The sequence below is a fragment of the Plectropomus leopardus genome, chromosome 9 (genome assembly GCF_008729295.1).
Source record: "Plectropomus leopardus isolate mb chromosome 9, YSFRI_Pleo_2.0, whole genome shotgun sequence".
In the NCBI taxonomy this organism is placed as follows: domain Eukaryota; kingdom Metazoa; phylum Chordata; class Actinopteri; order Perciformes; family Serranidae; genus Plectropomus; species Plectropomus leopardus.
Window position 1 is genome coordinate 32,169,511 of NC_056471.1, and position 24,897 is coordinate 32,194,407.

The following is a 24,897-nucleotide window of genomic DNA, read 5'->3' on the forward strand; positions in this document are numbered from 1 at the left end:
CACTGGTCTCAATGTGGAACAAACTGGTTGATGTGTGGAGCTCACCGGTTTATGAGTGTTGTGTTAACCTGGTGGTTTGTATTGTATTTGTAAAGTGTTAGAACAAAAGTAGTTTATTGGTTGACATTTATGGCTGGGTGATAAAACCATAAGGATATCAATCGTGATATAACTATTCCTCGATTGAAATATGAGATGTAGCCTAGTCAAGAGAACGTCTATAAAACGCATTCCAGCCATGTCCGCTCCACTGTCATTGTCTGTCGGTGTCTCCGCCAGTGTCTACAAATGTCCTTCCCGCTCTCATTTTCTGTCGGTGTCTCCGCCAGTGTCTCTACCAGTGTCTTCGAATTTCCGCTCTGCTCTCATTCTCTGCGGGTGTCTCCGAATGTCCGATCCGCTCTCATTTTCCGCCGGTGTCTCTGAATGCAAAATGCATCCTTTTAAATCTGCAAAGTAAACTTATTGACTGTTATCTGTTGACATATAAATGTGTCTTAAAGTTTACAGTTTTATATATGTGCATAAATTGCTGTAGATATGCAGCCAACTGATTTAACTGTAAATTTGTGCACTGAAATGTTTAAGCTGTAAACTGGTTCACCTGTAAATGTCTACACATGCAGTGAATTGGCTTAATCAGTGAAGTAAACTGGTTTTACTGTGAACAGAATTGTACAAGTTTTGTGGAAACTGGTTTATTTTTTCGGAAAACTGGTTAATGTGTAACTGTTTTACACGTGCATGAATTAGACCGGTTTAGATTAGAAGGAAAGTGGTTTACATGTTCAGTTATCAGACTTGGCTGTAGAGACGTGTTGCATTAAAACTTGTGAAAATTCGCACTAAAGGTAAACTGTAAAATAAACTGCTTTAAACTTGCACACATGCATGTTTAAATATGAAGTCAGCTGGTTTACTTCTGCAGCAGTCTGTAAACTGGTTTGTGTGTGCATGGATGGGTATGGAGTGAACTGGTTTAGAAGAGCAGGAAAAGGTTTTCAGTATATTTAGTTTTTGCTCACTGAAGTTTGAATGCCAGGTGTTGCACAGGTTAAAAGGAGCAGTTTGTTCTCTATTTTTGGAGCTCTGTATTCAGTGGTAGAAACAGGTCTGTAGTTTGACCTCCTGGTGTTTTATCTGCTCCTCCTCTTCACCCAAACTTCAGTATCTCCAAACGTCCCCTCCTCCTCTGACTTTTATCGGGGCGTCAGGCTCATTTCCCCCCTGCCAGATTCCTTCGATACGAGCTTCATTTCCATAATGACGGCTGGCTGTCTGCGTCTCGGAGCTTCAGTCATTATGTGATTGAGTGCGATTATTAACCAGCTTTCCCCCTGATGGATGCTGTGTTTCCATTCGCTAATGAGAGAGGGATCAGAGACGGCTCACTCTTTCCATCTCTCCGTCTCTGTCTCTCTGCCGTCGTGGGTCCCAGGTGAGCTCGTCTTTATGGGCGTCCCCGTTGGTTTGTCTACCTGGATCACACTCAGCCGGCTGCGGGTGTAGCACCTGTTTCAGGTGGAGGAACACCCTGTCACCCTCTCATGGGAACGACAAAATAAGAACATTTCATCTCTTGTGTCCATTCTGGAAAAGACATGTTGTGCATCTGACTCAAGACGGCACAGAGCAGATTCACATTTTACGCTCAACAGATGATAAATTTGAACATTTTTATATTCAAAATATCAGCTCTCAGCACTCGACTCCACTGCTGAACTTGAGAAGTGACGAAGCTGGTTCTTACTGTCAAGCATTATGTAAATCAGTTGTTTGACAAAAAGTTTACTTTTTTAAAATAATTTAATCCTTTGGATTGACATGTTTTCTCGTGCTGCGATCACATGCCTGCTCCTTAACCCTTTAAAACCTGAGTAAACTGATTTGATTTCTCTCAAAAACATGGGGGAAAAAATCCATGACCAACTTAGCAAGAAATGTTCCACTGATTCCATCAGTCGAAAGGACGTTTCAGAATTTCAAGATGAATATCGTATATCACGATATAGCCTTTAAATATTGCAGTGTTATTTCAAAGCTTATTGCAAGCCCTACTATAACTTTAATACATCAAGAATTTCTCACAAAACAACATTTTCTTCACAAATCCACTGGAACAAGAAGAAAGTCATTAATATACAAATTATCTTTTTGTGAGTGAAGTATTCCTTTAGGTCAGGTCTCTGATGTCAAAGTGTAAAACTTTGCAAAACAACCTCTGACCTGCAACTTCTGTGTGCTTTCTCTTCACACATATTTGAAAGAAAAAAAAGAAAAAGTAGTGGAAAAACAAAGTAGTGTATACACCTAATTTTCAAAATTTTGCTTTATTCAGATACTTCATCACTTCTCATGTTATCCAGTCAGTTTGTGTCAGAAATCATCCAGAAATCAATAAGAATCAACAAGTATGAGATTATCCTTTTTACTGCACATAAGACGAGCTTTAAGACTCAAACTGAATGTGTGGGTCAAGTTTTTGCAGTGTGTGTGTGTGCGTGTGTGTGTGTGTGTGTGTGTGTGTGCTTCAGCTGTGACCTCTGCATCATATCATTGCGGCACATTAACCATTCTTAAACGGGCCTCTGCTGCTTTCCAAAAACTACCAATCACAAACCAGTGAGCAGCCAGGTTGGCACGCCGGCGTTGCCAGCGGGCTCCCGGAGGCTCGCCAGCTCCGAGCCGCTCTCCTCGCCTCGCGGCCACCTCGCTCTCCCTCGCTGGCTGCCAGGCTTCGGGCAATGCTGAGGAAGAAAAAAAAAACCCAAAAAACCTGCTGCCGTGCTCACCGAGAGGAAGGGCGGCTTCCAGGCCAAGCGGCGCCGGCTGCTGGCTGGCTGCAGCGAATCATCAGGCCTGGCTGCAGCCGCCGCCGAGGCGTTCCAGGCCTTCGGGTAATTACAACACTTGCCCTTTGAAAGCGAGCCCTGCGCTGCCGGCCCCGTCCTGCTCGGTGTTATCTGGACGCTGTGATCCGAGCGCCGGCCTCTGACGCCGCGCTGCTGCGTCCTCAGGGAGCCTTTGAAGGGCTCTCTCAGTTTTTTTTTTTTTTTTTATTTGTGTGATAGTGGAGCGCCGACATGCCCGGACAAACCTTCCCTTTGTGCCTTAAGTAGATTCCACTTGTGGCGGCGTCTGAAGTGGCTGCTGAGCGCCGAGGAGGAGCAGCCAGCAGTAATGATGCTTGTGTGGCCCGGCCGAGGCTCGCCGGCCAAACTGGCTCCTGTGGCTGAATTATTTTTGGGGCCTGTGAGTGTGAGTGTGTGTGTGTGTGTGTGTGTGTGTGTGTGTGTGTGTGTGTGGCAGCCGTACGGCGACCTGAGGAGGCTCTCTGTTGCTGCGACCAGGGACGAACTCTTGCCGCCAAAATGAGTGACAGCGGCAACAACAACACACACACACACACTTTTTGTTTTATTTTTGACGTGTTTTTAGCCTCACACACACACACTCACACACTGTTTGTTTTATTTTTGCCGGTTTTTAGCCTCACACACAAACACACACACAGTTTCACACTCTCTCTCAGGTTTGTGTGTGTTGTTCCTCTCAGTCATTAGCCGGCCATGGTGTTAGCCTGTTTGCGGCCCGGGGGGAAACGTCATTAAGGCGATATTGTGGACGCTCAGCCAAGGTTTGTTTTTGTCTTTGGAAAGGGGCCCCGGGTCCCTGGAGGGGCCCCGGCAGTGCTCCTGGGGTCCAGTTTGTTTATAACACTTCTTTGGCAGTTTGGAGGAGGTTGTCACCACAGCAGCACCAGTGGGTTTCCAATGCTAATTGGTCTCCTGGAACTTTCACTAATGGTTCCAAGTAGCTGGGGGAATAAATTATTGTGGCGCATTCTATGGCAACAGTCACACATACACATCCATACAGACACAGAGAGGCAGCGGGGACACAAACACAGCGCTTAGTTTATGATTTTTCTGTACTTAGAGATCAAACGGCGTGATAAATGATTCATAAAGCGTCTCATTTGGCATTCGCAGCCTCGATTTGACGCTTGTTTGTCAAATGGCAATTTGATTCAGGACAGCATGGGGCGAATGCAGGAGCGTAATTGGACGTCGCGGGTCATATGCGATATGATTAATTTTTAAGAATTACCGGAAGATATGTTAATGACCCTCGCAGCGATAAGAAAGATGTGAATTCATTGTGCCGAGCAGCTTGTCAGAGGGAAACGAGATCTAATGCGGAGATGGTGTTGTTGTTATTAATGATGGATGGATTCAAACGTTTACGTCTCAGAAAAGCTCGACTGATCTTCCGTGTTATAAATTCATTTTGACAAATCTCTCACATTTCTGTCTCGTTGGAGGATGAAAAATGTGAATATTTCTTGTGAGACTGAGTGTTTCACTGACTGTGACTCAAATCATTTTCTTATGTAAGAGAGGACGTCCTACAGTTTATAAATACTCTTCTGTGACATGTAGAAGCCCTCTTATAATAGATGATAACTATTTATATAACACCTCTGAAAACAGAGTTTACAAAGTGCTTTGAGAGAGCCAAAGCACAAGCAGGAAACCCCGGAGGCAACAAAATAACAAAACGCCAAACAAGAAGACAGAAGACATAGTTAAAAGTAAAAAGTTAAAATGAAACCATAAAAGATGTCTCTTTTTATCATAAACCTTAAATAATAGTATTAAAGTATTACTTGCAAAAAGCATTCAAAGCTAAACTTAATGTGTAATCAGCATTTAATGAGCTCATTTCAACGTTTACATATTTTTGGGTATTTTAATCTATAACAGTTTTAAGGTTGATTTCATCGTTTTTGAATGTGACATTGTGTCTCAAGGCAGATTTGAAGCCTTTGATGACTTCAGTTTCAACAGAATTAATAAGAAATAAGGGTTGCAGATGACTTGTGATCCTAAGATTGAAAATTACATTAAAACAACATTTAATCAACATGGAGCCTATTTTCTCATGTTTTTTTTGTCTAACAGGCCGCAGTTTCTCGTTCATTAAAAGTTCTTGTGTTTGCCAATAATAGGCCGACATTTTAAGTTTATTAACCTTTCACATCTCATCTGTTCATTTTGCCAGAAATCCTTTTATTGACAGATTGCATGATAGGGCCGCTACAAAGTCCAATTTTTATGCCATCTTTACATTTTTACACAGACTCAAACGATTGCGGCGTCATGTCTCTCCAGCGTGTGATTTTAGACAACATGCTGGTGTCGTGGAATCAAAAGAAACGAGAAAGGTGCGATGTGACAGCATCTGCCTTTAGTGTGACATATGACATGCATAGTCAGTGCTTTGGAAACAATAGATATGTTATAACATGTCAATAACATCATTTAGTGTATTTGTTATTTTGGCGGCTGATCTCGTCCTCTGCTCGGAGTGTAAGGAGCTCCAGAATCTCATTTTTTCCCCCCAATTTTCCGCTCTGTCCCCCAATTCCTCAATCATTATTTTTTTAGAGTGGTGAGGTGGAATAACATGATATTCCCGCCTCCACCACGCAGTGTAACATTGACTTTAGAAACAGAAAACATGGGAAAATGGGGTCAAAAATACCAACGTTTCTTGTAAAATAGCAAACTTAAAGTATGTTATCTCACTCTTAAATAAGCATACAATGTAAATGTTACACAGAAGCCCTAAAATTGTAACACTAGTTGAGTAAATGTACTTGGTTACTTTCCCTGACTGGCGTTGAAGCACGAGGTGCGTTCACTGACCTCCTCCAGCCGTCAGAACCTAAACACAGCACATTTCTGTCTCCCCTCCCGTCGGTCTGATGGATATTAATGTGCTGGACTCAGTCTGCTGCTGTTCAACATGCCACACTGACCCGCGACACCAAAACCCTCATTTGGCTCCACCCGTCCCCCGCGGAGCTGAAACACAAACCCAGCGCTCCCTCCCTCCGGATGCCTCCACAGACTGCCGACCAGTTTCTGGTCCGGTTTCATGTTGGAGTCGGCGGACGGGTTGGATGAAACGCTCACTGGCCGGTTTGCCCTCTGGCTACCTGGATGGCTGTTTTGGCGAGCAGCTGTCCGGTTGGCTGGCTGGTTGTCAGGGGCGACGGCACCAGGGGTCGGGATGGGGGGTTCCACAGCGATGCCTCCATCGCTGGGCGTCGTCCAACTGTTAGTGACCTTGGCTTGGACCCCACCCAGCTGGACAGAGAGAGAGAGAGTGTGTGTGCGTGTGTGTGTGCGTGTGTGTGCGTGTGTCAGTGCGTGTGTGTGTGTGTGTGTGTGTGTGTGTGTGTGTGTGTGTGTGTGTGTGTGTGTGTGTGTGTGTGTGTGTGTGTATGTGGAGAGGAAACGCAACTACTTTTCAAAATAAAAGATTTTGGTAACATTTAAATTGCGAATCTGTATTTCCTAAAAATTTCATTAAAACGTCCTTTAAAAATTCTATAATTTGGTATAATTTTAGGGGAAACAGAGAGAAATTATCTTTAGTTTTGTTGAGTTTAAAAGCAGTAAGTTATTTTTTTCCCTTAAATAAAAGCTGCAGGTCACTTTTGAAGTTTGAAAGCTTTAATTTTTAAGTTAAGCTGCTCCGAGTTCATGTGACAGTTTAAGTGCTTTTTTAATGATTAAAGGTTCTGGAGTAAGATCCAGGAGCATCTCTTGGCAGAAGTGGAATATAATACTAAAAATGTTTTCCTTAGTGTATAGTCACCTGAAACTAAAAATGTTTGTGTTTCTGTTATTTTAGAATGAGCGATTTATATCGACCGAGCAGGATCTCTTCAGAGTTTGCATGTTTGTTTGTTTATTTATTTATTTATTTATTTACAGTAGCCTAGAGCAGACAAACACTGGTTCTAGATGGGGTCATTCAGTTTTTGCGTTTTTTGTATTCATTTTTTTTTCTCGGTTCAGCCAGCGTAGTTCTCCTACGCTTGGCACGCAGCAGAAATTTGGGTTGATTGCAGTATTAGTGGCCAGATGCCACTAAATCCTACACACTGGACCTTTAACTCTGTACTGTTTTTAACACTGATCCTTGTTTTTAAAATATTTATAAATCTATCCAGTCATGAGGTCAGATGTTCTTGTAATATTTTCTCTTGGTTTAACTAGATACTTTACTTTGAATTAAAAGTACTGCAATTTAAAAAACAACATCTTTTACAATGAGTAAAAATACCTAAAGCATTGTTTTGAAAAGATATTTTAGGTATAAAAATTAAAAATATCTTTTTGCCGCAGAGTGTCCCCCGTATATGTCACCATATCATATTTTTGGATCAAATTTATTTCTGATGCAATAATGTGCACTTTGCAAAAGTCTCCTTTTCACATATTTTCTCTTGGAAATGTTTCTTTGACTAAGCGAACAAACACTCTGCAGGTCAGTGTAACAGTGACCTGTCTGAATCATCAACACTGAAAGACGAGAACACAGATTTTATAAACAACTTAAAATCTGTTGATTTGGGTTTGTAACTCTGAAACATTATTGCTGTTCTGACAGATTTATTCACTTGTTTTATGATTCTTTCATAAACAGAAATTACTTGATGTGATGAGTATTTTTGCAGCGACTGTCACTTTTTATTGAAAGTGTAAAAAAAGATAATATTCAATATGTTTGTACAGAAAGACAACCTCTGCTCCTCTGACCAACATCATAGTTGTTTGTGTATTTTGTTAACGCTGCATCAACAGGCTCTTCACTGTCAGAAGTGATGCTAACGTCAGCTGGTTAACCTTTCAGTCCTGCTTGATCTGAATTTCTCTCTCGTGTTACGTCGCCCAGAGATCCTGATTGGTAGAAAAAGTCCACTGATTAAACTGCAAAATGTATTTATGCTCAATGTGTTGTTCTCTCTTCCAGTCGGTGTTGTGACAAGAAGAGCTGCGGGAATCGCAACGAGACGCCGTCCGACCCCGTCATCATCGACAGGTAGGAACCCCAAATGGTGACAAACCTCTTTCTCTCTCTCTCTTGACCGCCGTGTATCTGTCTGTCTTCTCTCTTTCAACACAAACACGCTGTTTCATTCTGTCTGTGGAGTCGGGCTCAGTTTGTCCGGCTCGGTCCAGGACGCTCATTTACAGCAAGAGGTCTAAATTTGGAGTTTTGGCTTCATGTTTCACAAAGATATGACATGTTTAAGACCATAAAATCCTTTGTTTCTTTGTATTTATATCAGCTGTTGTCTTGAGGTGAAAAATGCTGTTTGACGCTCTTTGGTTGATGCCATTGGATCATTCTTCTCGTGCTCACATGATCAAACTCTGGTGGTTTTTTAGCTCATTTACTACTTTACAAATACTGCTGTTGATTCTCCAAATCATCCCGAGCTCTTCCTCTCTGGTTTGACTCAGAAAGACAATCCATCACACTCGATGTTTAATCAACGCGTCTCCTCACAAATTAAAGTTAACCGAAGGTTTACCGACTTTCATATGTATCTGTCTTCACCCAGCTGTCTCCTTTGTACAAACACAGCCGTCATCGTGTCAGATTTCTTTGTTTCTTCCCGCGTCTGTTTTTCTGGCGTCTCACGTCTTCCTCACCTCTCACTTCCGACACGCGACTGTGTGAAGCTACGTTGATTGTGTAATCAACACCAGGCAGAAAGATAACATTTAAGTGCAGCGGTATGAGCTCAGGCCTCTGATCACATTTAATGTGACAGAGAGAGCAGCGTGTCGACTGTTTTTCCTTCCTTATGCACGGACATAACGTCTGAATACTTTGCAGCTTTATCTGTCACGGTATCAGGTTTTTAGTCAATAAATGTACTTGTGATTTTATAGCAAAGATCTCATTTTATTCAGCTTAGATACAAGAAAATCCTAATTTGATTGGTTTGAATCACTTCAGCTCACTGCAGTTTATTTCAGTACAGTCTAACTCCGAACTCGTCACATGGTGACGCTCGGCCAGTGACTTTGACGTCGTAGTTATCCTCGTAGCATCTGTGACGTTCCAGGATGCCGCTACGGTGATGTCAACAAATGCGCGTGGTGGGATGACGTCATGACGGTATGATGCTGCCCGTTACTGTGATGTCAACAAATGCGTGTGTGGTGTGATGAAGTGACTCAGTCGCCATGTTCTCACACAGACACAGACTGTCTGGGTTACTTTGATAATGAAGAAAACTTAGAAACATGACGATTCTCAGACAAGTTTTTCAGTGACAATGTGCCTCTTTTTCCTTGATTTCTGAGCGATTTTATGGACGTTTATCTAGACAGCTGATATCCTCTGAGAGTGTTAGTCACACTAAAACTGTGACTGTCATGTCTGTATGCTCACATTTTACTGAGTTATAACTACACCAAGAGTTTTAAAGTACTTTAATCTCTATGAGCGGTGTGTTGCGGTCAGATCAGCAGCCAAACTACAATAATTAACTTGTTTTTAAGAACACCTGCATGCAGCTGTCCCTTTCACCTCGCCTCTCCCCCTCCTCGCCTCTCCTAGTCTCTCCCCCACAGTTTGAAATCCTCTGTTTTAATCCTTTTAGTCAAACTACGGAAACCAAACCTGCTGCATCGACTTTATGTGTTTTAAAACTGATGCTTCATTTATTTTTCATCCAATGCCACTTAAAAAAAAAACCTCTCGTCCCTCAGTGTGAATATTTACTCCGACAGCCAATCAAACTATTCAAAAGCATCAGCATCACAATCCTTTATTAACGCCGCGTTCGTCCTCGCCGCCTAATCCCTCTGCCCTCGGTGTCCTTGGAGTCGGCGGCTGTCCGTCACAGCGCCCGGCTGTGATTGGTCGGGGTCGCAGTGGTGGGATCCAATGACCTCAGAGGGGGTCAGGAGGGAGACAGAGGGGGGAGGAGAGGGGGTCAGGAACAACTCCATGTTGGCTCGTTAGAGAGGCCTTGGACTGCAGCCAGCGCGCGCGCACACACGCACACACATGCACAAACACAGGTGATACAAGCACAAGCACACACTCTCTACATACAATATATATGCATACAGTACAAACTTGTTCATACACGCCAGAATGTATGCATGTAAAATACACACACCTATATACTGTATATATATGGATACACGCACGCACACACACACACACACACACACACACACACACACAGACGTCCGTCCTCTCACCTAATGCTGTGTGGTGTGTTCTTGTGTACGTGTGTTTGATGGGTGTTTTTAGATGTTTTGTCACCTCTCTGTGTGTCATGTCACACATCAGATGGACTCTATACATCCAACCCCCAACACCTGCAGACACAAAGCATCATGGGTACTGTTTGGTAGGTCTGTAGAGTGACTCGACTGTGTCAGAAATGTCTAGTAGATCATAGTATAAAAGATAAAACTCACAAAAATGTACAATTTTGTAGCAACGACATGCTCATTTTATTGTATAAAATCTGGTGAATTGTGAGAATCTGCTGTAATCTGTAAAATACATTTCGGCATAGGAATTTGGCTCTCAGTACACACATTGCCTTAAATACTGTAGTTATATAGCAAAAGCAAAGACAGCTAGATAAGCAGACAAAAATAAAACGCTATATGTGCCGACAGGTAGATTGAAATTATACATATATCTCCATACATGTTCAATTGTTATTGTAAACTGTGAATACTTGAATACAAATAGTGCAGATAGTATTGGAAAAAGTACTATATGAGTATTAAGTTACTTCATGCACACAGAGGAGGTAGTTTGTGGAGGAATTTGCATTGGTGTTTTCATGCATAACAACAAACATAGTGATAGCAAAAGAAAAGCAAGTACTGCAGAAGTCCAGACACATTAACATAGCAGAAAAATTTACAGTAAAACATTTGTAATATTAAAAGCAATATTTTCGAAATGTCAATAAAACATGATGTTATGCGACTACTTCTCTGGCGATAAAATTCCAAGAAGCACGTTGATAGATGTTCAAAACATTAGCAGCTTTATTTCTGTTGCAGCCACCAAACTAGCCATCATTATTTCCAATCCAAGGCCTCGTAGGCGTATTATGGAGCAATAATGGAAAGGCGAGCCACTTATACAAGGGAGCGGCCACATATGAGGGATTTCTGGGAGCTGATAGTCCACGATTTCACAGAGGAATTATGGATTCAATATGATCCTCTCAACTTTCTCAGAGTTATGTGATGCAATAACAGCTCTTGTAGCTCCTGCTGCATCATGAGGGAGCCAGTTCCTACTGGCATGCACATAGACATACAGTAGCATCATGTGACCTAAAAAAGCCAAAAAAGTGTTTCCATGGCAGTTTTGAGAAATATATTTTTTCAAATGGCCTGAAATACCACTTCATGTGAGCGTAAAACCTTTTTTTTGTGCTAAATGGGAATTTTTTTTTCGAAACTAGCATGTTTCCAGTAGTTATATCTTATATTCGCAATTTCAGTTTGCGTAGTTTGAGGGTTAATGGAAACCCACCTAGTTCTGTTTCAACTTGAAAAGATCCCAAACTTTCTCTTTTCTTCACTCCTTGCTATTTTCTCTCTCCTGCTCCAATTTACACTTCTGTGCTATGAAATTACATCACCTGTCCACAGCATTAGCGCGTTGTGTGTAATTATTCGTGCGAAACACAGCACACTATATATAGTGGACGTATATGGTTTAAATTTTGACGCTAATTATTTGCCTTTTTTAGTGTTTGAGTTACTTTAGTTTCTCGAGGAATCGTTCCAGCAGTGTTGCACATTTGTCTTTATGTTTTAAACTGTAATATAAATCCTTCAGTTTTATTCCACAGCCTCTCACACAGACAATAATGCTGCACATTCAGACATCAGTGTTGTGTGTTTTATGTTTATACTAAAATCAGTTTGTATTAAGTGACGTTCGGAAGAAATTCTCTCTTTCCTGGTTTCATTCTCTGCAGCTCGACCGCTTTAATTAGGACACGACAGGACACTGATACTAGTCCACTAACCCAGGGAATACACACACACACACACACACACACACACACACACAGACAGTTATTGTGTGCATATTAATGGAAACACACAGTAACGTGGACACACACACATATATGTGCAGACACACACAATGTGATTTACTGGAGCGCTGCTTGTTTCTTTGCATTTTAGCGCCTGTTAAGAAATGCAAGATTTATTAGTGTGACCCCTCTGATACACACACACACACACACACACACACACACACACATACATAGATATAACATGGGGTGGGGGGTATTTTAGTGTGTTTAGTGACCCATCATGCAAATGATTCAGCTCAGTAGCTACAGTAAAGCGGTTTAATGTTGTGAATTCACGTCTCTCTGAAGTAAATCAAACTGCCACACACACACACACACACACACACACACACACACACACACACACACACACACACACACACGGGTCTTTGTGACTTTCAGGCTTTATCTTTAGCTCAATGCTCTTTTTTCATTTTATTTCCCTTTTCTCCATTGTCCGTGAGCATTTAACAAACATAGATGTTTCTAATCTCTGTGCTGTGACCTTTGACCTCCTGACTGCAGGTTGGATGTGGTGTTTTAGCAGCTGAACAATGTTGGCAGAAGTAACAGAAGGGTTGATTCCCATTGTGGTGTGTTTTAGTGGTTTTTCTGCTCTGAGAAACATTTTTATTTCAGTGAATTGCTCCTTTAATAATTCTAAAACCTTTTCCTTACCTCCCAATGACAAAGTCAGCTCATATAAACGCCACTTTAAAAGCGTGGTATGATATGTATAAAACCTACAAATGCAACATCTTCTTCTGGCATCTGGGCTGAAGAAACATGGCATGGATGGAGTTTAAAAAATATATTAGAGGAGTATCAGGCAGCAAAAGAGTGAAAGAGTTCAACTAATTGTAATGTTATATAATATATATGTGCAAAAACTACAGTCATGTGACACACTAACATCTGTAACCAATGATGATTTTTATCAGTCTGAGTCTAAACTATCCACAGTCTTTTATATCAGGAGAAATGAATGAGCAATGAGGTGATTTTGGACACAGCTGTTGTGTTTCTGGAAAGAGATTACGCTGTAGATTTTTCTATAAAATGTCGTGTTTCAAAGCTGTAGAAGCCGTCAGAAGTCTCAGACAGATAGAGAGACCACCAGAAGTTAGAGAGTGAATGTATTTCTGAGTGATTTGGGCAAAATGACCCTTTAACTTAAAGCAAACAGCACATCAGTCCACAAAACATAAGCCTCTTTTTTGGTGTTCAAATCTGAATCTGAAGCTCAGAGTGTCACCGACAGGCCTGTGTGTGTGTGTGTGCGTGTGTGCGTGTGTGCGTGTGTGTGTGCATATAAATGCGTGGTGATGTTCCTCTCAGAGGTCGCTTTGTTTCCTCCGTTTGCCGGTTAATGGCCGAAATCCTGCCGAGGCAGCAGAACGCGGCGCTGACGGATCGCCGTAACACCGCCGTTATTACACGCTAATATTGCAATTAGATGGGTGGACAAGTTGCCCGAGCGGGGCAATAAATTGCCACAGAGTGTCAGAGCGTACGAGGAGGCCGAGCTCTAATTACCCAGAACACACCTCTCCACCCGCCCCCCCTCCTCCTACGCTGTCTGACCATCACCCTCCTGCTTTAATGGCCGCGCCTTACATGGAGGTCACGACCCCGCCTTTACACTCACATCACCACTTGTTCCTCTAACGCCATTTGCAGCTTTGATGTCATCTGTGGAGAGGTGAGTTTGGAGTGATGAAGAGCGACCTTTGACCTCCTCACACACCATCAGCCTCCCAGTTAGTCTCCACCCTCCTGCAGGGACGCTCCTGGTATCGAACCCGTCGCCCCCTGATGTTAATAGAGACTCTTTGAGCAGCAGGATTTATTTCTTTTAAAATATTCTTTACACTTTAGTTAAAAGTTTGTAATCTTCTGCCACAGAGTTTGATTGGGTCCATTTAGATGTGAGAGAACTACTCTTTATGGATGTTGTTTTGTTATGTTCAACATAACAGCTTATTACAAACTTTTCAACAGCTGTTTTTATTATGTCAATGCTCAAAAACCACCTTAATATTAGATTAAACTGTAAAAACTACATTTCCCATCAGCCCCGTTGCCTCCCACCCTCCCTCTGTGAAGTAAACACATTGGAAGTGATTTCCTTCATCTGCCATCTGAACCAAATTAAGGAAAATTTAAGGCGAAACTCAAGGCCACTGAGTTTTTATGTGAAATGGCTGTTTTTATTTTTGAGAATTAATCATCATTTGCAAAAAGAAAGTCCTGCGCGTCGTCTTTTGTCTCCCAGTTAAGATGCTTTATCGTCTCCAGGGAGCAGAAACGGCAGCGAGGCTGCAGAGCCGAGCGTCAGCACAGAGAGAGGAAGCTTTGATTTAAAGAGGAAGAAACAGCGCAGGGTTTTAAAGTGAGGACACCTCAGAGGTTTCTGTTGGTTTTATTGGTTTGTTCTCCTTCACGTCAGCGCTTCATTCCTTTATTTCTGTCCACGGAAAAAGTGGTTTCGTTTGTTAATTCAAAGTTGCATTTTTTGTTGTACTTGATCCTCTGAATCAAATCAGGATTCACTGATTTGACTAAAAGAGTTCACAAACATGACGTGAAACAGACATTAGGATCACAAAATCAGTGGAAACAAAAGATGGTCTCTGACAAGTTTCTCTGACACTTTGTCCATGTGCAGGTTTGTACCTGAATGTGTCGATCATGTCAACATGGTAGCTCCTAAACTTTTGTATTGTATGCTTCTTAGTGATGGCCATATATGCGATAAATGAAGCATCATTTCAGTTCACACTTACCCATTTGTTAAGCAGATCACGTTTATATGTGCAGTCGCTGCATAAAGTCAGCAACTTTAGAAGTCACCCCAGAAATGCTGGGGTGCATGTGGAGGAATAAACTGAGTCTACAGATGGACGGCTGAGACGTCGATTATAATGCAGGTTTGAGAAGTGTCTGTGTGTTTTTATTGTTTTATTTGAGTCAAGGTGCTAAATTAGACAAGTTGTTTCAGTCGTCCAGGATTTGTGCAGAAACAGTGACTTTAAGATAATGTCAGGGACTTAACCAAAAAAACAACGTGTTTAACCACTCAAAGCATTTTCACACTACAAGTCACCCTCATCCGTTCATACGGGGGATTGAGCTGCCAATCTTCTACATACAGGACGACCCGCTCTTTCTCCTGAGCCTCAGCTGCCCTGTTAAGCCACAAAAACCACTTGGTTAATGTTAGGAAAAACATCATGTTTTAGCTTCAAATATGGGGGGGGGGGGGCACAATTCATGCTGGAAAAGCAGCATTGTCCTGGTAAAAACAGCTTTTTGTGCAACAATGGGTCGCTACAAAACACCCATGTTTGGTCCCTAAAAAGCTGCTGCAAACACAGCAATCAGTGCGTTTCCATAGCCATGAATAACCGGTTTATTATCAGGTTTTTGGAGTATCCCATGTATGTGTTTGAGCATGTAAACAGCATATTCTGTTTATAAGAAATCTAAATTTGCTAGCTGGAGTGCTCTGAAAGGAAATGGGGTGTGTACATAGAATGAGAATAACCCAATTTCTCTGTGCTCATGTAAGCAACATATCCTGGATATGACCATAACCAGGATAAACCTCATAAACATGTTATTCATGTCCATGACTCGCCAAAAAAAACCAAACAAAAAAAAACCACTTTTGAACTGTGGTTTCGCACACAGACATTAATGCAACACTGAGATGAGAAAACAAAAACAGAATAAAAACATTAAAAAATATTCTAAACAGTATTAGACAGTTTGCATGGGGAAATATTCCACTTTAAAAATGACTGCAAACGTATAATTTTTTGATTTAGAAAAAAAATGTCAAAGTTACAAGAGGCCTTTGGACTTTAGGAGAGAAGTCGATTATGACTCCCAGGGTGCATTTCACCAACAAACATAGACTTCTTTGTGAGGAAGGAGAAATTTGGAGCTTTGAGTGTTTGTTTAAAAAGACGCATTTTGGGTGAAAATCTGTCGAAGTGGTGAAAGTCGAGAGCTCGGCCTCAGAGTGCCAGATGTTCCAGAGACTATATATGTGTGTGTGTGTGTGAGCGCATTGGACCCTCTGGAGGGTTAACTCCACAGGGGGGTGGGTGGTGGTGGGGGGGTGGGGGGGTTATCTGCCCCTGTGGACCCTTCCCAGCAATTGTAGGGTATTGATCGGGGCGAGCGAGGCCCATCGGAGCCGGCCAGATTAAGAGTATAGATTTACAATAAAAGCAGGACATTACTGGGCAGGAGAGGCTAAAATTGAAAGGAGAGAGAGAGGGGTGGGGAGGGGGTGAGAGGGTGAGGAAGAGTCAGTCAGGGGGAGAGGAAGGCCCGGAGGTTGCTGCAGGGGGTTCTGGGTAATTTGAGTGGTGCAGGTCAACGGCTACGACGTGATTTCAGGTTTATGTTGGTTATTGAAGGAAGCCATTGTTATGGCGACGTGTTAATGGGGTTTTATTGCGCCGACATGGACGGGCGACCTGCAGGCTCAATGCATCATGGGTAAAGTGGTATCAGGTTGGACTGACAGTGTTTTATTTTGAAGGTCGATTGTGAGAGAGAGCTGCTGATAGATGAGATTTTCTACCAATATTCAATTTTTCCAATCAATTTTGACTATTATAGGCAACAAACAGGCACCAAATATACTTTTGAAACTGTTGATTATCAATTTAAAAAAAAGAAAAGAGTTTTTGAACAGAGAAAGGCGTGATTTTGACATTTGTAAATGAATAAATTGTGTCCAAAAATATGATAAAAAAAAGTTGAGTATGAGTTTGATAAAACATTTTGTTCATTGTCCAAATCTTCTAGTTTTTTTGTGACTGTGACAGGAACGCCTAATGAAAGACACTATCCATGTGCATTATGGGAAATGTAGGACGTAGTGTTTTGGAAGTAGAGGTCAGGGCATCTTCACCTTTGCTACTAAGATTTCTGTATTTAATATAATTTTATTTGAGCTAAGTGTAGTACCAAATCAGAGAATATAATCTTTACACTATAATCCAGAGAGTTTTAAGATGTATTGAAAAGGAGACTTTTCTGATTTTCACCCAGCGCTGTGTCATTGCAGTGTGTGCACAATATTGGAATTAAGTTGCTCCCCATCAATGCCGTGAGCAAAAGTCCGTTGGGTGGCATGAAAGGCATCGGTAAATTTTGGATGACAAAGGGGCAGGGAGCTCTTAAAGCGAGTGACACTTCACACCATTCATCTGAACATCTCCACACCACAGTGACAAAGACCTGGTTTAAAATCTGCAAAGATAACCTTTAATTTTTCTTCTTACCATGAAATTTAAGGAAAAAAAAGTATTTGAAAGTAATTTTTAAATAATGGCACCAAATCTAAAGTATTATATCACCAACAGATCACAAAAAGTGGATCCCACTTTCACTTTTTTTAAAATTATGTTTTATCACTTTGTACTTTGTTGTCCTCTTTTTATAACTCTTGTCTCATATTAAACGTTTTGCTTCCCTAAAAAAATCTTAGTATCCTCTTTGAGGTGTCCTGATGGAACACTGCACTAAGAGAGGCAACTTTTCCTGCATCAAATCGAGATTTTCAGGAGGTCGCTTTCTATTTAGAGCATGTAGAGTTCCTCCAAAGAAGCACAGAAGCAATTTGTTTTTGTTGTAACCTTAAAAACAGCATGCAGAGTATAAAACAACAGCTGGAAAAGCTAAACGGGTGTTTTCTGCTGTCTGTCCTCTCAGTGCAGTACAGCACAGTACCTCTGGGTGAGGTTCGCTCATGTCCTGCATGTGGTGTGAATTTGGGCTGAGTTTGTGAGTTTGTGGCTGATGGTGGGCTGTAAAATATATATGGCGCCTGGACGCTGCAGCAGGTGGCCTGATGTTCACACTGAATTATTCACCAACACACACACACAATGCTAGGTCTCGAACATGAGGACACACAGTTTACATCTGAGATTTTTATTCAATAATACATTACATTTCTTATATGTTACAGTTAAAACTCTCAGGGAGGTTACACACGTTTTTGAGCTGTTAATGAGCTTTTGTTGTAACCTTTCGTGTGTTTCTCTCTGAGCTCAATTTTACGAGATCATTTTGCAGCATTTTTAAAGCTGACTTTGAATTTGTACAGAAACAGAGGGAGAGAGGTCAAAGGTTAAGTATCAGTCCTGTTTTTAGAGTTGTGTTTACTTTATGTGACCAAGAAACAAGAATAGCTCAGAGGAATGACTAACACTGTGTGTGTGTGTGTGTGTGTGTGTGTGTGTGTGTGTGTGTGTGTGTGTGTGTGTGTGTTTGACCTCTGCCTCTGTTTTCCAGAAACGTTCCTCTCTAGAAAAACGAAAGCACAAGTTGTTTGTTTATGTTCAGTAGAAACGGAGGATGCGAGGACGAAGTCTCCTTTTTAGTTTTCAGATGTGTGTGTGTGTGTCTGTGTGTGTTTTGGGGGTAGTAACCTGTCTCCCTGTCTGGGTGTCTCCATTAGACCCTGGTGGAGCCGGAGGGGCCTGCAGGGGCCCTCGGGGCTTGCTCAGGTTTGATGTGATCCAGGGAGAAATGTTCAGTGGCCCGAGGGCGCCCACAGCCGTGTACCACAGGGGAGGAGGGGGGTCTTTGTATTCAGACATGATGGAGGTGAGGTCACCTGGTGGACTGAAGGGTTCATGAGTGGATCCACTTGAAGTCCAGATTTGTCAGGTTTTTTTTTTGTTTGTTTTTTGTAAAAGTGATCAAAATCTATTAGAGACAATGGTGCCCTTTGGGGCTCAGCTGACATTAGTTCATTTTTTAATTAATCTGCCATTGTTGTGTCTGCAAACACTAAAACGGTATGCTTCAAACACATTTCTGCACATTAGGGCTGCAAGTAATGATTATTCTCTTAATCATTTATGTTTGGTTTTAAATAACACAGTTTCATCCCACCTCGTCAAATATCACCACTTCTTTTCATTACCGTTCCTGTCTACATCAGATGGCATCTATCTTGTTAGATGCATACGGTGCTTTTCAATATAATCTTATGTCACTGTACACCTAATATTAACGTTTATTTGCTTGTGCAACAAAAGCACGTGGTTAGGTTTACAAAATAAATGTCATAATTTGGCCTTAACATTCATACAGGAAGCAAACAGTGGGCTCCTTGCAACATTTCAAACTGGCACTATCCAGTGGGGTATCAGACCACCGTGAAATGTGGCAGTTCAGTTTCCTGAAAGAAAACAAAGAAAAACAGAACATCTTCATATGAGCCTGAAAGCAAAAAAAGTTTTGGCATTTGTACTAATTATAATAGATATAACAAAGAAACAAACAATCACATAATTGGAATAAAGATGTGCCATAAGAGCCAAGAAAAGTCAAGAGGTTTGTTGTGTGGATCCCCTCTAATAATTTACGTCAACATTTAGTAATAAACCAGCAACAGGAAGTCATCTTCCACCACTGAGAGAAGCCCCCGTCATCTGGTCAAAGTGATCACATCCAGAACATTATAAACAGAAAGAACTGACTTTGTTGAAGGCCCTGAAGGCAGCACAGTTAGATTCTGGGTTCTTGATTCAGATTTTGAGGTCCTGGTTCCGATTTTCTTGGGTCCTAGTTTAGAGACGACCAGGAGTGAACCCATCCCATCAGCTGCTTCCCACTTCCTGTTGACTCTTAATTGGATTGAGGAATTACATCACCACCTGCAGGTTCGTTAGCCTCCTCTGTGTCAACACTCGCTGTGCTCAGCTGGAAACAACCCCCCCCCCCCCCCCCCACCTCTCAATATCCCCCATCACCCCCCACCCCGACCCAGGGCGGGGCGCTCACCAGGGGATCATGGGAACTTTGGGAGTCTCCCCTCCACCCCACACACGGTCTCCCCTCTTCCTCCCCTCGCCAAATCCCCGTCCCAGCATGCACCCCCTCTAGGCAAATCACCTTGTTAATCTCAGCACACACACACACACACACACACACACACACACCACACACTGGTGTAAACATCAGTCCCCCACCACCACTGGTAGTTATTACTTAATGCTCAGATTGCACTTCTTTTTTTTATTTTTCAGTCTATTTTCCTCCTAAATTCAAAGTTAGTTGCATGATATTTTGCTGTGTTAAGAGGAGATAATCATCATGCACCAACAGTGTTTTTTTTAGGATTGTAGAGGTTTGATTAATCTCATATGTAATAAGATCATTATGCGCACTGATAGCAGAATTTACATTTTATATATGTGGATTCTCTTAGACATACCAAAAAGGGTTAAGCCACACAGAATCAACTGAAGTGATCAGCACCTCAAAGAGGTGAATTAAATTACAAATCCATCATTCCCTCGTTCTGAGAACCCAGATCTAGTGTCAAGATGTATTTTTTTTAATTAAGTTTTTCTAAGATCTTCGTCCAAATGTGTCGACTGGTTCTGCTCCTTTCCCTTTAAATATTCAGATGCACATGTTTAGTTGTCATGTGATCTCTGAGCGGCCTCCCTTTGTGTTTTCCATATCTTCTTTTTCTGCTTTTTTTCCTCTTTTCTCACACACCTCAGGTTTCCTCCACCTCTGAATCATGTTCTCGTGTATTGATCAAGTCTCATTTGAAGTATTTTACATCCTGACTCAGATCGTTAGCGTCCTGCTGGTTTTCAGTTTGAAGCTGCTTTAGATTTGTCCATCTTCTTGAGTTTATTTGTTTCTAGTAATTTATTGTCTGTTTTGAGTTTTTTATCAAACCTCCCCCAGTTTTTAACTGCACACTTTGAAACCTGAGTGAATTGTTTTGATATCTTTCAAAAACACAAGTAGAAGGCAATAACCATCATAACAAGACAAGAGCAAAAAATTAGAAAAAAATAAATTACCTGAAAATAAGCACAAAATAAGCCCAAAAACAAACAAGGAAATGACCTAAAAAGTGCAGAAAAAAAGTATTTTTATAGTATTATATATATATATATATATATATATATATATATATATATATATATATATATATATATATATATATATATATATATATATATATATAATGTGTGTATAAATATAATTTTATTTTTATTTTATTATTTATTTTTTATGTAATATGATTTTCTCCCTCCCTTTTTTGATTATTTTCTAAAAATCCTTCCCTCTTTTTAAAAACATTTATTTGAGTGAAATGTCTTACAATTTTGCGACATTGGTCATTGCCTTTTCTGCAGTGTTTTCAAAAGAACCAATTTGCTGCAGTTTTCAGAGGGTCATGTAGGAAAGGCAGCTTTATTTGTATAGTATATATCAGGGGTATATATCAGTATATATCCAGGATACAGATTTGCTATAAGATATAAGTGGTAACATTAATTACTGAATGATTTAAATATTCTAAAATAAAAATCACCATTAAAAACTGCAAAAAAAAATTAAAAATCAAGTTTAAAATATGTTTGCAAAAACATAACGGAACATTTTTAGCTTTGACGTTAAAATGGTCTGTCGGGGCTTGTATAGCACCATCTGGGAGTTTTTTCCAGATTTGTGCCGCATGATAACAAAACTAAAAAAACTGATGTCAATCAGGTTTTAAAGAGTTTGCACTTAACTGAAGTTGGAGGCAGATAGTTCATGATTTTTTTTAGGGATGGGGGTACGTTGCTGTCCCCTGGGGGCCTCAGAGCAGGTGACTGAGGCAGAGACGTAAGCTGAGATAAAAAAGTGATATGATGTCGAGTTTTTTAGGTCTGAGTTTATTCGGTGTGTTGTTGGTCCGAGCGTCGTCAGTATTCACAACATCAACACTGCTCTCTCTCTCTCTCTCTCTCTCTCTCTCTCTCTCTCTCTCTCTCTCTCTCTCTCTCTCTCTCTCTCTCTCTCTCTCTCTCTCTCTCTCTCTTGCCACTCAGTCTGAAGCTCGCTCGCCCTTCTCCTCCTGTTAATCACTCGAGTGTTTTCCCAATTAAGAATGCACTGATAACCTTCCATCTCTCTCTCACACACACACACACACACACACACACACACAGACACACACAGAGCGGTTTAATCAGGAATATGAGTGCGGTGTGGCTAATTAAGGACGACCATCCGTGGGCTCCTGCCTCGCCAGCAGATGTGGGGGAGGGGAGTGTGTATGTGTGTGTGTGTGTGTGTGTGTGTGTTAGCAGATGTTTATTTGGTTCTTCTATCACTTCCTGTTAGAGGACGGGATGATCACTGATGATTGGTTCGTGCTCGGTTACGACGAAGGCGCCGCCATGTTGGGAGCTGATTGTCTGACTCTTTTGTCGTTTTGTTGTTTTCAGTTTCAGGAGATCCTGTTTGATAATGTAGCTTTGCTCTTCACATTTTGTACCTCATCTCTTTCCTAACTATGTTAGTGAAGCGATAATTAAAACAGGAGCAGTTTGAACACTTTTTATCATCGCCATCAAAGATGCATGGTAAGGTTTAATCATCTGCTTAGACGTCTTGTTTTCTGGAAACGTTTTTTGAAATTTGAGACACGTGGAGTTCTGTTAAGGAAGTTTTCTTGAATAAAAGGTAGCAGGATGATACCTTCAGCTTCAGTGTCATTAAGGTTAGGAAAAGATGATTGTTCTCATACATACAGAAGAGCTGAAACATTAAAAATTGACAGAAAACCAATCAGCAAGTGGGTGATAACTGATTTCCCATGCTTAAGATATTTTTCAAAAATACAAAAAAAGGAAAACAAATTAGCTGTCTACAACCTCAGTTACAGGTCTTAATGTGACTTTTTTTTAATTTAAAAATAAATATAAAAAAATGAATATATTTTGATTTTGGACTGATAGACAAAATAACACATTTTTTTTAAAGCAGTTGCATTTTTTTTAATTCCATTACAAAAAACAAAAACAGAACTTTGAACTCAGACTTTTTCAGCGAGATGTTTAAACAGAAAAAAATAAAACGCAAAAGCACACAACCTGAGGCAGGAAGAAAGTGTGTGAATGAAATAATAAATAAACAAAGCTGTGTGTGTGTGTGTGTGTGTGTGTGTGTGTGTGTGTGTGTGTGTGTGTGTGTGTGTGTGTGTGTGTGTGTGTGTGTGTGTGTCTCTGCGGTGTGAAGAGTGAAATGTGAGGCGGGCGAGTCCAGACACGACGACAGCAGGAAGAGAGATGGAGATGGAGAGACGGGTGAGGAGGGGTGAGGTGTGGATGGACAGGTTGGGGGAGGAGGTGAGGGAGGTGGAGGTTGATAGAGGAGGGGTGAGAATGAGACAGTTCTGGGGGGGAGAGGAGGAGGAGAGAGGAGAGAGGAGGGCAGAATAAGAGGGTATTGATTTCTATATAAAGATGGGGGATGTGATATGGGGGGAGGCAGAGAGGAGGGAGGGAGTCGCAGGAGGAGAGTAGGTCGCTGGGGAGGAGAGATGACGGTTTGGGTTACATAACGACTAAAACACCCGTCTGTCTGTCTGTCTGTCTGTCTGTCTGTCTGTCTGTCTGTCTATCGAGGCCTTTTCTCTCCGTGTTCTTGTCGTGGTTGAAAGCCCTGAAAAAGCTTGTAAGTGGACTTTTGAGTCGATGCTTTATTGTCTCCCAGCAGGTGTTCAGGTGTGTTGAAGTGTAACATAGCGATGTCCCGGTGTGTGTCCTCCAGGGTCATGTGACCGACAGTGTTGTCAAGTTTTAGCTTTAGTGCTACCAGTTTTCTGTCTCCTAAGTTTATGCGATTTTTTGTGTTTGGTTGGGTTTTTACAGCAGTCGTGGTACAGGTGAAAGAGAGAAGCTTATGTAGGTGAAGAGGACAGGATGTAGGTGAAGACATAAGGATATAGGCGATGACGATTTGACATAAGAGATGATGACAGGATGTAGGAAATGACAAAAGGATGTAGGTATAAACATAGGAGGTGATGACAGGATGTAGCAGATGACAACAGGACCTTTGTAACAACGGCAGGACATAAAAGATTGCGATGGGACTTAACCGTGGATTTCCACTTTGCATGTGCGTAGCGGAACGGCTCTACTACGGTTTTTCTCTGTGCTCCCTTTATCCTTCGACAGCCATCAGTTGCGGTTTGAGTGCAGCACGGTGCAGCACTGGTAGATCAGCTCCTCCTCGTCCGTGGTGTCAGTAGTGACCTCTGAAAACCTCTGACATGTTGACTTTTGGCTTGGATCCGCTCATTGTGACATTTTTTTTGATGTAGTTAAGTGAAATAAAAATCTGACATCAAACAAAGTGTTTTATTCTGAAAATTAACTGGATATTTTAATGTTGTTTTGACGTCCAACTTCCTGTCTGCTCTGTGCTTAATTCGGCTGAATTGTTATGAAGTACTCCAGCGTCCGGCAAAAATAGAAGCCTTGCATATCTGATTCGCAAGGGTCCGGACTGCCGGAGCTGAGATGGAGTCGATTTGCAGCGCGGCGGAGCCAGTGGAAGTTAACACGTAGACTAGAGTGGAATCTATTTGCCTCGTCTGCTGTGGTGGATCGGAGCTGGACCCAAAATGGATCTGGTGGAAATTAGAGATTAGAAATGAAGACTGGATGTAGGCGATAACAACTGGACAAAGGAGATGATCATGGGATGTACCCAATGATGACAGGACATAGAAGATGAAGACAAGACGTAGGAAATGACGCGGGGACGTAGGTGTAGACGACATGATCTAAGAGATAACCAGGGGACAGCACGTAGGTGATGACAAAGGGATGCAAGGGATGACAGAATCTAGAAGATGGTGGCAGGATGTGACAAAAGGATGTAGGTGGTGACCGCAGGACGTATGTAAAGATGATGTAGGTCTGTAGAGTTCTTCAGTGCGCTCGCGACATTACAGTGTGAAACTAAGCGGATCAAATGTTTACAGTGTAAAATAAACATGAACATTGGCTCCGACACTCAGGTGTCAAAAGGCTCTAAATCTCAGTCTGCAGATCGTTTAACATGCTGTTTACGTCCCAGACACTTAATATAATTACACATACTGTATCAGA

General features: G+C 41.5%; 1 protein-coding gene across 1 annotated transcript in view; it reads left to right on the forward strand.

Annotated features, from left to right (window-relative positions):
* LOC121947826 (transcription factor COE3-like) overlaps nt 1-24,897 on the forward strand; it is a 178,034-nt gene that overhangs the window by 41,093 nt on the left and 112,044 nt on the right. Inside the window, exon 6 of the mRNA XM_042492963.1 lies at nt 7,831-7,899. Coding sequence (XP_042348897.1) covers nt 7,831-7,899 — 69 coding nt within the window. The remainder of the gene's footprint in view (nt 1-7,830; nt 7,900-24,897) is intronic.